General features: G+C 38.1%; 1 protein-coding gene across 1 annotated transcript; it reads right to left on the bottom strand.

Annotated features, from left to right (window-relative positions):
* Nucleotides 1-519: 519 nt before the first annotated feature.
* Nucleotides 520-7,480, bottom strand: LOC140240794 (sentrin-specific protease 8-like). The gene is made up of 5 exons (XM_072320572.1): nucleotides 7,355-7,480; nucleotides 5,626-5,717; nucleotides 3,974-4,082; nucleotides 2,837-3,006; nucleotides 520-1,088 (listed from the first exon to the last, which is right to left on the bottom strand). Exons 1-5 carry the CDS (start codon nucleotides 7,471-7,473, stop codon nucleotides 919-921), a joined length of 660 nt encoding a protein of 219 aa, XP_072176673.1. The 5' UTR covers nucleotides 7,474-7,480; the 3' UTR covers nucleotides 520-918.
* Nucleotides 7,481-15,697: the final 8,217 nt, after the last annotated feature.

The raw sequence follows: 15,697 nt of genomic DNA, 5'->3' as shown, positions 1-15,697 counted from the left end.
TCCAATTTTTTCCCTATTTTTCTTCAACAAGCTAAAAGCATGGTTCTGCAGCCCCTGCACCCCACTAGCAAGTTCTACTAGTCAATGAGTGACATCCATGTCATGGCACTCATAAGCATTTTCACAACGTTCATCTTGTCAGGATGCCCTTTGACCCTGCACAAAACTCCCACTGGTGTCTTGTTCTACCTACAATCACTAAACCAATCACAGATTATAATTGTAATGTCACGTCTCGCAGTCTCCTGTCCATAAAGATTGTTTGAACGTTGGTTTACATCACAAATTTGATCATGTAAATTCAAATCCTGATAAACTTATAAAAGAGGCAAATACGAACTTTTCAGCTTGAGAATGATTAACAACTATTTGCAAATTGATGTTTCAAGTGTCAACATTCAAATTACAGATCCCATGATGTATAACTAGTAGTGTTATGTAAAGCATTCATTAACATCAAGTATAAAGTTTTGAAAAGCTAGTAACTGTCAATTACCATGAAATTGCTTTAGTAATTTTCTGAATTTTCATGTTTGGTGATAAAAGATACTGTTCTGATATCTGATATAATAATGACCAAGGATACATCAGTATCACATAGCTCCACTCCCTGAAATTTCTGGCATCTACAGGTACATGTAGGATGTGAAAAAGAGAACCAAAAGGATTGCAACATTCATGTCAATTCCCTTTGCCCCAAAAAAAGTCTGATATCTCATCTGCTTACTTGTTGCCATAAGTTTCTTTCTTTCTTTCTTCTTTTTTTTTTTTTCTTTTTTTTTTTTGATTTTTCTATCTGTTTGGTGATTATGATACCAAAGGTCCACACCTGCTATGCACTGGAGATGCACACTGGTCCACTGGCAAGATTCCAGGCAAAATGTTTGAACTCGTCTGTCACAGAACAGGGTGTGAGTCTCACTCTGTGTCCCTGGAGCCCAAGTCTGCTATTAGTTTAAGGATGTCCTTCCTCTTCCTGGTCACAGCGGCCTGAGTGACTGCCTCCTGCAGCGAAACTTGGCAGCCCTGGAGGTTTTGTCTGCACAGGTGTTCTGCGGTGCAGATCACAAATAGTCCACAGTCATAGCCTGAATAGAACCACATAACAAACAAGAGCAGGTAACATAAAATTATTCAGTTGCTGTGTATCGAGACACATACAAGTGGGCTGATTTTTAGACATACATATATATTTGTAACCTCGCATGACTAATCTTACAAGTCACTACACATTTTTTTTTTCCAACACTGGGTCAGATTTTGAAACAAACAGTCTTAATGAAAGCTAGCTTACTGATATGTGGAAATGTGGATACAAATTCAAAAATTGACAAACAGCAAAACCTCTAGAGGTGTAACTTGTGAGGAAAAGAGGTCTCAAGGGTCTACTGACATATACTGACTCACTCCGTCTTGTGTGTGTGCGTGTGTGTGTAATGGGACTTCAAACTTAACATTATTTTGTGCCTATCATTGCCATTACACATTACAAACACCACATTTGTCATAAAAAGATACAGGAAAAATCTATCTTCAATGACTGCATGTACGTAACATAACACGTATAAAGCTTGAGCTTGTTAGTAATATCTAAGAGTACTAATTAAGCTTTAGTGTGATGTGACAGCCTACAACTGCCTATCAACATATGTATCAAAATTCATAAAGCATGCACACCACTCAATTTTGAACCTCTCTTCATTCAGTCCACAAATTCATCAGGCCAAAAATGTATTCCCTAGTCAGTCATCCACACCTAAGTGATACTGACTGTATTGTGTATGCAGCACAATTTACAAGAATGCACACAAGTGATGCACCATAATATACATTTTTTGAAAAGACACATAAACTGTATCAGCACACATAGCATAAATACTTTGACTCGATTTTACTATTGGAAGTAGATACCCTTTTCTTACTTCTCTCTCTCGCGACCTGAGAACTTCTGCCCCGACTGCATTTTTTTTTTTTTTTTTTGTCGTTGTGGGCTTTGTAAAGACAGGAACACAGTGAGATTACACAAAGCTGTTCTGCCTTGGGACTTGACACACTTAACAAGGCACACATTTGTCATGCATAAAAATAGGCTCTATGCTTTGAACCCATTGAGGACAGACTGATTTTGCTACAACAGGCATTTCCCATAGACACCTGCCCAAGTATACTCGCGACTCGTCCTCAACGGGTTAAAAGGTTATTGGTTTCTTGCATAGAGAGTACAACTTTACATTTTTTTTTTCTGTGTACTTTACATTAAGTATTACAGATTATGCGCTCGATCTGTACTAGTGTTCTAGGAACACCAAGTGAAAAAGGACGTAGCCTGGGATTTGCCCCTGCATCACATACTGCTTACCGGACAGCATCACAACTACTGACCTAAGCCAGTTTATGGCAGTGACATAATAATGTTGGAACAAATACCCAATGCCCCACCTCTTTTTCATTCTTTCTTGGTCTTATGGCATTATCGCGAAATAGATCCCCACTCCATTCAACGCCATTCATTTCGTCATAGCCGGAGACTTCTTTCAACCTCCATAGACTTTGCACATAGTGGAGACGTGCATGCAGAACGAGAGGAGACCGATATCACGATTTGGCCCTTAATTCACAAAAATTAGCCTCTAGAAAGAGGCACATAATACATGAATAAAGGGAATTGGTTTCTCACAGAGAGAGAGAGTACAATTATTGAGGTTTTTCTGTTGCTGTGTTTTTTGGGTTTTTTTTACTGTTACTCTCCGTAAATAAAGGCAAAGGCTCTATATTTTCTGATATCTTCACAATGCTTTGTTATTAGTAATAAAGTAGATTCCTACACGCTACAAACCATTTTGCTGCTGTGGTGACTGCTCATGAATGAAGCTTGCTTTCTTTCCAGGCGGTCCAATGTGTGGCTGCAATTTCCTGGCTACATCCCTTGCAACACGTTCATTGTATGACCCACAGGAGTCGTAATGTCTGAATGAATAATCACTTCTCCAAAAGACGAGTAAACTCCTGCAGATTCAAGAGTAGTATGACATGACATGGAAATGGACACACCTTATACATTGTAGCATAATAAATACAATGTAGACCCATTTGGTTTTAAAACACTGCAACTTATGCTGGCCATAACTGGGGGGCTTCCACATGAGAAAAGATGATTCAATGGGTTATGTAACGTGTCAGGTGTATTGCTATGTCACTGCATAAATCAACTATTGATAGGCACACAGACACTTCCCCAGTTACAGCTGAAACAGACATTAACATAAATAGCAGCACCAAAACCCAACAGGTCTGCAAATGAATACTTACATGTTTGAAGCAGACTATATAATTTATGGTGGCCTCAACCCCTAATATCAAAGGCACAAATATTAAATGCAACTATGGAATTTCTTCTGTGCATTCATAGAAAACTGACACCTGTTTGAATAATTCAATCCAGGTGGAACTCCAGGAATTGAACCTCCTTGCTATTACTATAAATTACATAATGTACAATGTATGAATGCATGAACAATGGTGAACTATGATGTGTCCATGTACCTAGTCACTGGCAGATCCAGGAATTCTGTAAAGAAGGGGCGTCTTTACAAAATTAAAGGGGGGGGCGCACACATCCCTCCCCATTTTTCTTTTTATTTCTTGGTTCAAAAAAAAATATATGTAAAGGGGGGGGGGGGGGGCACCCAGTGCACTCCCCCTGGATCCGCCACTGCTAGTGTAAAAACACTGGTTTTTAATTTTCTCCGCTAAGCAGGCAGCTGAAGATGCCAATGCCTGCCACATGCTTCACAGCAACCATTAAAATTTGAATTCTGAACTACACAATGTAAATGTACACCTAATCTTATCTTTTTAATGATATGCTCAAAACAGTATGTTTAGCTAATTTCACTTACGTAAAAAAGAAAAAAGAGCAAAATGTAATGAACGGGTACCAAAAATACAGACGAGATAACTTTGATGTTCCTACCAATGGGAGCCTCCCATGCTGACCGATGAATCATTGTCATTGATGGCAAGAAAAATGAGTTGCTTGTTGGGTAGGTCAAGTGCTTCAAGGAACATTCCAACTTCAGCATCTGCACACACAATAAAAAATCAACATGAAGTATTTCCACCACTGGTAACATACAGTGTATGTTGTAAATTTAGGATGGTTTTGACAACAATATATCAGTTTCATTATACGAGGTAAAATAAACAGTTGAGGTGCTAGAAATGAAATGCAATAGACCAGTTCTGTAATGTATTCAGAGTTTATGCATGCTTTGTTCACAAAGTTGCCCTAAAAGGGGCCTTGAAATCCAAATGCACGTTGATTTGTGTTGATTTATGATACCCTCAACATCAACTTTTGCGGTGAAACGAATATCTAAAAACATTCCATACATTTTTAATGATTTTTTTCTTCTATTTTTCTTCAGATTACTTAGGAACGCCCACAAAAAATCCTTCCAAACCAATCAATATCAATATTCTTGAGATGACCTCATCTGTCAAACATTGCTGAAGTACTGAAATGTTTAACAAAAGACATTGGAATGCAACTTCCCCTCGACTCAGCATAACTTGCATGTTCCCTCGCCATGTCTTTTGTTCACATTAATATGACAGAAACATGCAAGTTATGCTGAGTCGAGCGGAAGGTGCATTTTTATGTCTTTTGTTAAACATTTCAGCACTTTAGCAATGATTGACATATGAGGTCATCTCAAGAATATTAATATTGATTGGTTTGGTAGGATTTTTTTGTGGGCGTTCCCAAGTAATCTGATGAAAAATAGAAGAAAAAAAATTTAAAAATGAAATTAAAAATATATGAAATGTTTCTAGATATTTGTTTTACCGCAAAAGTGATGTTGAGGGTATCATAAATCAACACTAATCAACATGCATTTGGATTTCAGGGCCCCTTTAACAACCACAAAGCTTGCCTGGAGGTTGCCCTACCTAGCAACAACTGAATGAATTCCTGAATGTAGAACTTAATGGGGAGGGAGCAGGTAAATGAAATGCTTTGATACTAGGCTGTAGGAAAAGAAAGATTCATAAAATGTAATACATTACAGAATGCCACTGCATACTGATGAAGTCTATGAACTCAGGTGACTGGATCTTCTTTTGTTTCTATCCTATCCAAGGGAACCTTGACAAGGGAATCAAATGATCAAAATGGGGTATGATCATTTTATATAATTCTGAGGAATGGATTTATGGCTCCTGACAAGGATCACATAGAGTTCTGTCATCTAGGTTTACAGGACTGAGCGTCAGGCCTTTAACTTAAACCATCACCTATATGGTCCAGATCTATGATAATTTCTAGCAAATCCCGTACTTCAGAAGACTAATTCAAAATACACAATGGACATACGTGTACATCATAGCACACACATTAGCTGATGTGCAAATACACAACCAGCACAAAATGCAATCAAGTATAGTACATGTATTTTCTATAAAGTCCTTGGGTCACCTCAAACCATAATTTTGGCTCTCTTCTTGAATCTGTTGTGCTGTAACACAATACACTGGTACTTCAGTGAGAGAAAATTCACACAAACAAGCAAACTAGATACTTTTGAAACTACACTTGTATTACAGGAAATTTGGTAAGTTTACCTGTTGTCGACAGCTTGATAAACTGGGCTACATCAGGACTTATAAATGCCACGCAGGATGCAGAGTCTTTGAATAAATCATATTCACTATACCTGTGGAACAAAGAATTTTAAAAAAGGGAAAAAAAAAAGGAAATGTGAGCCCTAGTATCAACACTTATCAAGGGATATCCAGGGAAGTCTGGTGTACATAGCACTCCTACTTTAATGTGATACTGCTTGTTTGTGACATTACACACTTTCTGAACCAGAGGGCAGGAAACAGTAGAAATAACTTACTCTCACTATGGTACATATCATGTTCTTCAAAATGATGGAACTGTTAGAACACCCAAAGTTAATTTGCTTCTCTGTGATTTCTATTGTAAGTTGCCTTGTACATAAAAAATCTTCATTGAGAATGAACTGTTCACTTATAGTAAATAACCCACACCATGGTTTGACCTCTCGTGCCAAAATTCAACCGCTTTCAAAAGTGCCGTTTCTACATGTAGCAGGCTGTCGAATTTCGGACGGGGTTATGGTCGAATTATGGGTGGCTTGCATAAGTCAACAACTCTAATGCTAGTTCAACAGCATCAGCCTATTTCCTTGACCTTGGCATGCAGGATGTTAGGCTAACAATTCTGGGTCCACACACCTCCCCAGACAAGGAATGAATTCCCTCCATTTGAGCAGAGTGAAAAACAAAAACAAAACAAAACTCTGCACTTTTGACCACAGCACTCCAGAAATAGAATATAACAATGAAAACAATGTGAAATGTCACACATCCTAATCAAAAGTATAGACATAGAATTTTCAATATATTTATCAAATAGTGAAATGTGGTACCCTGTTCTGCATCTTGTAATTCTAAAGGATGAAAATGAACTGTGTATGAAAATAAAAATCTGCATTCAGTTCAGTCACAGAATTTCCATTAAAATTTGTAAATTGACCCAGAACTCGATGCAAGTTTGTTTTTGTTTTTGTAACATCATAACAAAAGTGCAGTCAGTATCAGTTTTGTCTTTTCACATCATTCAAATGGACCCTCGGAGTTGCAAATTTAAATCACCTTTCCGAGAGAGACTATAGTATACTGTAAAATATGATATATTCGCAGCATGAATTTTTTTGCGAATTGGAGCCGACGCGGGGGGCGACGCGGCCCTTTTTGCGGCATGAAATTTTCGCGAACTGCCACTGGCATTCAATACAATGCATATATAGTGTAGTCAAGAACTTTCGCATGCATTTCAATTTCGTAAATCTTGGCACTCGCGAAATTAAAATGCATACGAACATTCTTCATTTTACAGTACTTTTTCACGCTTTTGTACATTCATCTATGCATTAATTTTACTGTGGATTTTTTCTTTTCAGAAACCATAAATTCTAAATGTCTTCCTTGCCTTGAGAATTTATGTGAGAGGCATTGATTAACTTCAGAAACTATCAGTCAACCGGCCCAGCCGATACTGAATTTTAAAACAGAATTTACACACACTCTTGAGGTGTAGAACAGAAGTGGTTTCAGTATTTGTCTGTATTGTTTAGACAATAGCATTATGAAGCTGAGCTTTACTTCCAGCACAGCACATCCATTTCTTACTAGTCTATATCGCTTCCTACCTCATTTTCAACGACTGGGACTACACTAGTAAGTAGCTCGTACAGTCGCCGACAAAGGGGACCAATTTACATACATAAATTACTAGTGAATGTACAATCTCGAAAGTTCATACTCAAATGAAAATGCAATCAGTTGATCGTTTAACCAGCCACATCCCTGTAGTAAAATCTGGTCACTCCTCCGTAAAAGGCAATTATGATAGCTCAGTACGACGTCTCCCTCACTAGCCATTCTGTCTTCACAGGAAATGTGTGTAATGTATAGACACTGCTATGCTGGATATGGATATGGACGTAATGCAGCAGTGGTGCTAAGCTGCTGGTCGTCGCCCGCCCCGCCCCGCCCCGCGCCGCGCCGCGCCGCGCCGGTGTGAACGAGCTGAGCTGTTTTTGTGGTGCCACGGTACCCACGTGCGCATTCGTTCGATTCATATCGATATCGACTGAATGAAACGGTGCCGTGTTCCAGCCATTGGCCATAGAGCTGTATATTAATAGAGCTCTATGGTTCCAGCATATTCAGTCACAATAAATGCCCATGAAGAAGGGCTTGGGCACAGTCGAGAACAAAGCCAAGGATATATTCCAATGAAATTATCAAAGACTAACAACTTTCATGAAGCGGTAAGTCGTTTGGAGGTAAATAGTGTATTATCTGCTTGTGGCTGATTACATACTAGTAATCATCCCTGTCACATGATTCAACGGTTGATGTTCGTTATTCCGAAGCATCTGTTTTATATCCGAAAATGAAATTAGGTTCGTTATTCCGAAGGTTTGTTATTTTGAAACACACACTGAGATGTATCATAGACCTACATAGATGTTCCTTAATCTGAAAATTAGATAGGGTTCGCTAATCTTTTTTTTTCCGTTTTATTTTCGATTTATTATTATTTTTTTTTTTCCCCTGAGGTTTGTTAACAAGAAGAGAAGGTGCATACCCGGGGTGCGTACCCGGGGTGCGTACAGACAACGTGATTCTTTTTCGGATTAACGAACCTTCAGAATGACGAACTTTTTTTCCATGTTCGGAATATTAGTGAACATTTGGAATAATTAGAACGACCCTTATATGTCATTTTCGGATTAACGAACCTTCGGAATAAGAATCTGAACCAATTCAAATTCAATTCAATTCAAGTGATTTAATTTCCATATAAAGTAATACAAAGCAATGTGCATAACGCTTACATACAATGAGTACATAATATTTTTAGGAACTTTGAATCACAAAAGTTTCAACAAAACCTGAAAACAATATTATAATGATATGAACTTTGGTTTGGATAAATAAACAAGTAATCAATACAATATTATTATGTAACTCTACATGAAAATTCCCCTACATGGATAATCTACCTTGTTCCTTAGGTTTACAAAGTTTTGCGTATTAGGCCCTATTTTGTATTTCATATTTTGCGTACTATATACAAGTCTTTCTTCTTTTTTAAGGCACAAATTCTTCTTCATTTATTTTCATATCGATATTCCCATTCTCATACTTTCTTCGGCAGAATGTTAGGGTGCCTATTTTCATTTTTTTTTCACAACAATACTTCTGAAGGGCCTATATCTATTTCAAGATCGAAAAAGAAATATCAGATGACTCAATCCCCATCTGTATGGAGCCCAATGTATCAACATCACAGGTGGTAGGCCTAATAACAGTGTTAGAGAGCATGTGGGATCATGATACGTTCATAGATTTCACGAAGATTGCAACATATATATTTACGAATTGATGTTTGAATCGCATTAGGAGATATCAACTTTGTAACAAATATGGGGATATCAGCTTGGTAACAAATGAAGAAATATTTGCATACTCATATAGGCATAACGTTTATGCAGCTTCTTCTTTTCTTTTTTTTTTTTCCTTCATTTCTATGTAAGCAAGATAACGTGACGCTGTGCATCCCTGGGTTGGAGAGCAAAGATAATGATATGGTAGGCCCCTATGATATAATTGTAACGTTGTCTTGGTGAGTTCCTGCTGCCTAGTATCAGAATTAATGTCTTTGAACCGAGTAATAGGCCCCCTATGGGCCTATAGGACCAGTAATAGCCATAGCACGAGATAGAGCGAAACTCTTAGTGTATCATATGCATTAGCTACAACTCAGTCGGGGAATAATATCGGAATGCAGCAGGATCCTATAGCTGATTGTATTCATAGACAATAGCATGGGTTAGTCGTTGGCATGGTTGGGTTACGAAATATTTCCCTTTCAGTGTAACGCATGATAAGTATAGTGACCCGAGCCCAATGCTATTATTATACTAATGCCAAATGATCCATTTTAACAGCACTGATCGAGAGGCAACCCATGTAAACTGTAATTATGATAAAATGCAAATGTACATGTATACCCACATCACACTCACTACGAGGAATGTGGCAAGCTCCGTTTTCCGTCCAAGGGATCGAGGTGAGAGAACTCTCCCCTCCCTGCTTTAACTGTCTTGTCACAGTGATATGCCGAGATGGTTTAGTGTAAGGGACGCGGAGCTTTGCACACACTTGGCTCTGAAAAAAAAAATAGAATGAAAATATATATTCAAGAAAATGGATGGGTACCATTGACCCTTGTCCTCCCCGCCCTCGCCCTATTCACACAACCACATGTTTAAACCAAAACAACAACAACAACAACAACAACAACAACAACAACATGATTCCGCGGTCCCTGTAGTGCTGTAATCACCAGACCTGATCACAGATGGATTAAATATGAAAATCTTGTCATAAAGATTTCAATTTTGCGGATGGAAACGCTTGACGTACCGTATAGTCCTTGATGCTGTGGTTGTTTTTTATTTTTGTTGTTGTTGCATATTTCTCTTCTTGATCGCTGCAAGGGTAATACAATATATTTTTAGTCAGAATTCATCCTGAAGTTAATTTGTTCAAAATCTAATTTCACGCGTAGCATCAAAATCAAACCCATCAAGAATTGATTTTTAAAAATCATTTTGCGACCTGTGTATTGCACTAAGAGCATGAAAAAAGAAATCAGGAATGAGAAATGTAAAAATAATATCATGTCTACGTACGCCGTCTATATCATATATCTTCTTATTACCCGATTTCGATTTCGACCATTACAGTATCATTATAATTACTGTGTATATTTTGAATGTATATTCTATTGTTTGTTTATTATTGACAAAGTGCAAGGATTTGTGCTAAATTATTCCTGGTGGATAACATTATGAAATAAATTCAACTGAATTGAATATCAATATTGCAACCAGAATTGTTACTATTATTGTTGTTTAACTGCCAATGAATATAATAATTATTATTGCGAAATTTCTGATTATGGTTATTATTTTTTATCATTATCATTATGTTGGACAATGCACGTTGCCTTCGTTATGAGATATACTACTGATTCCATTTTGCTCCCTTGTATACCATTATTTGTGTAAGATGTGAAATAATTGTAGCCTAGTAGCGAGCAAGCTTTAATGAAGAACAATTAATCATCCTTTGTCAACATTGCAAATGAAGTATGGATTAAATAAAAAGGAGAACTTTATAAAACTGAGAGTCTTATTCATTTATTGCATTAGGGACATTATGAAAAAGAAAAGAGCAATTAAGAAGTACACAAAATGGGAATTTTCCATTTCGACACGTCGGGTGAGAATGATATGGACGTTTAAGCTGCCACTGAACAGCTTATGTGCATTAGATGCGTGTCACGCAATAAAGATGGCAGTATGAGATTCCATATTTTTTTTTCTCCCCGTTCCACAATCTCTCATCCCGTAATGACCACTTCCCCCACATATTACTCATTATAACAATGAAATCTTCAATTTGTCAAATAAGGTCATCTCTAAAATAGCTTTTGCTTTCCCATTTTTCGTTAACGCCTTGACAAGTGTCGATTTTTTGACCTCCCATCCCACACACTGTCTATTTTTCTTTCTTCATTTTTTCTTCTTTTTCTCATTTAGGCCTACTTTCCTCCTCTCATATACCTTATCTATCAATGGAACTTGATGTAAACATCGATGAAAACAAGGTAAGGCTACTTTCTATTTTTTGCTTCAGTTCCGTCATTCTGCATTATCATCACGATTTTGCTGGTGGGACTTCCCATTAAAAAAACAACACAAACACCGACAAAACAAAACAAAAACGTGTGATCCAAATCCTCACCTAAATCTCTGGTGTGACCCAAATCTTTGTCTAGATCTTTGATGAGGAGAACTATCTATATTATATATAGTTTAAAAATAACAAGTTCGAGAAGGGAGCGGGCAAGAAAAGTATAGACATGCAGAGGGGAATGGAAAAATCGGGGGGGGGGGCAGGGAGTGAAGTGGGAGAGAAAGAGAGAGACGTTTTGGGTTATGGGAGAAAAGTGGAGTATATAGTTTGGCCTGGGTCTGCGGAGAGAATTTTCTATAACACCTTCGGGCAGTGTTTACTTACTCGGCGCTTAAACGCATCAGTGTTAATTGAAAACCGTAACGTGAAAGGGCAACCAGCCATTTCACGGAGTCCTGATGGTGGTGGCGTCGGCAAAAGGCTGGATCTGGGAGAGAGTTTTAACCTCATTTCATCCGATTTCAGTCTCTGAATAATATGGTGTCCTCATCGCTATCACGTGGCTGCATGCGGACAAAATGCAGACCCTGCAGACCCGCAAGGGAGGTCTTGAGGAAGTCAAAGATGTGATGACTCTGTGATGGTTTACCGTGGGAAGGAAAAAGCAAGCATGCACCTGTCACAGGTGGAAGCTTCACAGCTTATGCATTTTCCTTAATCCCTCCTGACAGAAAAAGGTATCGCGCAGAGAGAGAGACGGATGAGAAGTTGGGATGCACTAATCACACTTTCGTCTTTATCATCCATATTTTTGTTATTTGTTATTTCGAGGATTTGAGTTCGCATTTTGCTTTGTAACTGGCTCTTCTGATTGTGTCTGCACGGAGACATAGTACATGCTTTCAGCGGCGTTCTGCTTTGGTGTCATCTCACACGTGGTAAGTGTCATCTTATTTGAATTTAACAAAATTTCAAACACGGGAATATAACAGACAGTAAGATAAAAATGATATGCAATACGCAAATAGTATGTTGGATGCAGTAACATTCACGATGGAATAAAAAATAATATATTGTATGTTTATGTTACAATCTAAGAAAGCTTGTGGAGGTTGATAACAAAATATGCCAGAAGACGTATTTTTAGAAGAATTGGTCAAATAATGTTAGAGGATTGTAATCTTTCTTGGAGTATATTGCACTTACATTTACGCACATGTATGCTAAACAGGGTAGCGAAACTGAGTGGCTGCCGCCCCTTTATGTTTTGGTCTGAAAAAGAAAAATCGGGGAAATCTTAAACAAATCACAACTCCCATTTTCTATGGCTCCTTGCCAAATAAACAAACAAATATTACAACTCATACCTATACCCGTTTCACATCATAGACAGTCTGCACTTGTAGATGTTCGGTACTCAAATTGAAATGTAAGCTTTTGACTGCTGCTTATGTCCCCCCCCCCCCCCCCCTCGGTCCACCCAAGGAGGCACATAGGCGAACCTTATACCTCCTTTGTCCACCGATCACTTTACCAGCCCTCTGTGTTGTGTAGACTTCCTGTAGGATATTGTCACTAAGGGCTGTATTTGTTTTTTTTTTGTGTGTTTTTTTTATAGTCAAATCATTACTCACAATATTATTAAGCCTTAACATCATAGCTGGAGTATTAAAAAAGAAATAATAAAACAACGATATATTACCATAAACAAAGAGTCAGATACCATGCAGGAGAGAGCACATTATTGTCACGTGTGCAAACCCACCATGTAATGATCCATGCTTCAGCACTTTGAGGTCATTAGAACACAGTATAGTGCCCCTTATTGAGATATAAGATGCATCGGAAAAGCACCTTGTGACAGAGGAAAGGAACTATGTGTACATCGTACATACAGCGAACATTCACTTCGTTCACAGGAGACCAACATAGGGCCCAAAAGAACTCCTATTAAAATTGCCTCATGCTTGGTAAATAGATAAATAAATAGATAAATAAATAAATGAAAAAACAAACTAAACAACTAACAGTAGTGAACAGAGTGACTATAGTCAATTTGTTACGTGCTTATCAAAGAGGATGAAAACTTCCTTAAGATGTATTTGTGTTACAGTGTATATAATTACTTTTTAGTAGTTGGGGCTATGGACGATGCACTCATGATGAAAAGCGCTGTGAAACAACTGAATAGTTCGTGAGACCGCTATACAAATGTAATTATTGTATTGTCTTATTATCGTAAACCATTGTGACTCGTAATAACAGCGAAAGTTTTCTGGAGAAAATGGAAAAGTATGGACAACCAAAGCGTAAGAGAAGGGAAAGAGAGAGAAAGAGAGAAAAGGAAATACCTTTAAGGAAGCCTGCACCACTTAACAGTGCAAACAATAGATACTTTTAGGCTGTGAGTCACGGCAGAAGATTACTGCAGCAATGTGACAAAATAGTTCCCACCAAAGTCAAACAGAACGCTCATCCTTTGAATATCGAATGCGAGGATTAGGATAATGAAATCGAGAAGTATTCTATTCACAAAGCTCTTGACAGACTTGACAGAAGACAGCGCAAATAAGTTACGTCACATCGCGCCATGGATATATCGTCTGCTCTTCATGTCTGGTTGATATCCCATCTCCTCGTCACCTCTTATCTCTCGTCCTTTCTTTGTTCGTCAGCTGCCTCTTTTCCTTTCGTCCTTTCTCCCCCGTCTCTCTCCAGGTCATACGTTACATTATCACGATGTTATTTTCTTCTTTCCAAGAATCAAATCCTGGATTGGGTATAAATCTAGCATATCAAACCACATGACAGGAATACCCTAACGTTTTCCCATTTCTTTTTTTTAAACTAAGGCGTAAACAGCTCAATCTGAAGTATGAGAAGCCCATACCCGCTATAGAGCCATATTTCCTCGGTGACCAAAGCTCGGTGTCGATTCATCCTTGTACAAGTACACATAATTATCATCTGGTTTCCAATCTGGGTTATTAGAATATGCCCTGTATATGGAATTATCAATGAAGTCTTTTTAAATGTTTTGTTAATCATATTAGTAACTATGGAAACATGCAAGTTTGTACATGCTCAGTCTAGTTAAGAGTGCATTCCATTGCCATTTGTTAATCATAGTACATAGGCAATGATTGACAGATAATGTCATTGACAGAATCTTGGTTTGGAAGGGTTTCTGTGGGCATATCCAAGTAATCTGAAGAATATGGTGAAAAAAAATGTTATGAAATATATGGCATTATATTTAGATATTTTAGGCCACCTAAGTGATGGGCAGGGCATCGTGAATCAACAAAGGTCAACATGTATTTGCTTTGCACAGTTCCTTTAAATTCAGTAGTTGCTTTTCGGGTGTGTGGCGTTGTCATTAATTTCTGAACTTCATCTCTTCATAATAATATGCGTCATCAGCTTCTGGGTCTTGAAGAATGAAGTTTATAGTTTCCAGATTGAACGATGGAAAAATGAAAACAAATTGGATGGACACCTCTAATAAGTTGACGTGCAAGGTTTCTTTGATTGGTCTCTATATTCTTCTTTGATTTGCCCTAAATATACAAATTAACATTTTGATTATGTGTGCACATTCTGTATTCTTAACCCTGAATGTTGTAGACAATTGCACAGAGAAGCCCATTTGAATTCAAGTATTTTTCAATCTCTGACATATTTGAAATCAAAACAGAACCCTCTGGAGGGCATTGCTTTAACCTTTGACAATGACGAGACAACATCAAGGCGTATGATCGGCCACTCGGTATCCAAACCAAAAGGTACGGGGTGGGGGGGGGGGGGGCGGGGGAGCAAAGGAGGGAAGAGAAGGAGGAGGAGGAGGAGGAACGAAACGGTGCTGATGATGAAAAAAGTCTGAGCGCATGGTCTTGGATACCTCTCCAGACAAAGTTTGTACTATGTTTGCAGTGTAATTGTCTCTCATCTAGGCTTGAACAGAAATTTTCCCTTTTCAATATACCTGGTCATCAGTACGTATTGTATTTTTGTCCAATTATTTCTCCTTAATACTATAACTACGGTCTAAACGGTCGAAAGATCTCAATTGAAATTCTGGGAGGAATCCCAGAAGATTAGTGAAGATTAAAACAGCCTATGATAGCACAAGGACAGAGTCAGGAATGAATTGAGAGTGAAAACCCTCCTCTAGAATTGTCACCTATAGATAGAGATCCTTAAGATTGTGAATGACAAGGATTATTGAACTCCTCTAACGAGGCGTCACAGCAATCGGCGTAGAAGTCCACAAAGAGACCATTCCGCACAACAGATCCATTCATTGCACCCAAGCCGAAAGAACTTCACTCTATTGGCAAGGAAAGGGACAAGATTTATGACAGTACGTCATGATCGACTTATTTTGTTG

Source organism: Diadema setosum, chromosome 2 (genome assembly GCF_964275005.1).
Source record: "Diadema setosum chromosome 2, eeDiaSeto1, whole genome shotgun sequence".
In the NCBI taxonomy this organism is placed as follows: Eukaryota; Metazoa; Echinodermata; class Echinoidea; order Diadematoida; family Diadematidae; genus Diadema; species Diadema setosum.
Note: the sequence above shows the minus strand (reverse complement) of the source record. Positions and strands in the feature narration are given on the sequence as shown.

Coding starts and splice junctions, on each gene's coding strand:
- LOC140240794 (XM_072320572.1), bottom strand. CDS start 7,473: ATGGCTAGTGAGGGAGACGTCGTACTGAGCTATCATAATTGCCTTTTA. Junction 5,718..7,354: donor CTGATTGCATTTTCATTTGA/GTATGAACTTTC, acceptor TTTGTTCCACAG/GTATAGTGAATATGATTTAT. Junction 3,007..3,973: donor AGCATGGGAGGCTCCCATTG/GTAGGAACATCA, acceptor TTGAATCTGCAG/GAGTTTACTCGTCTTTTGGA.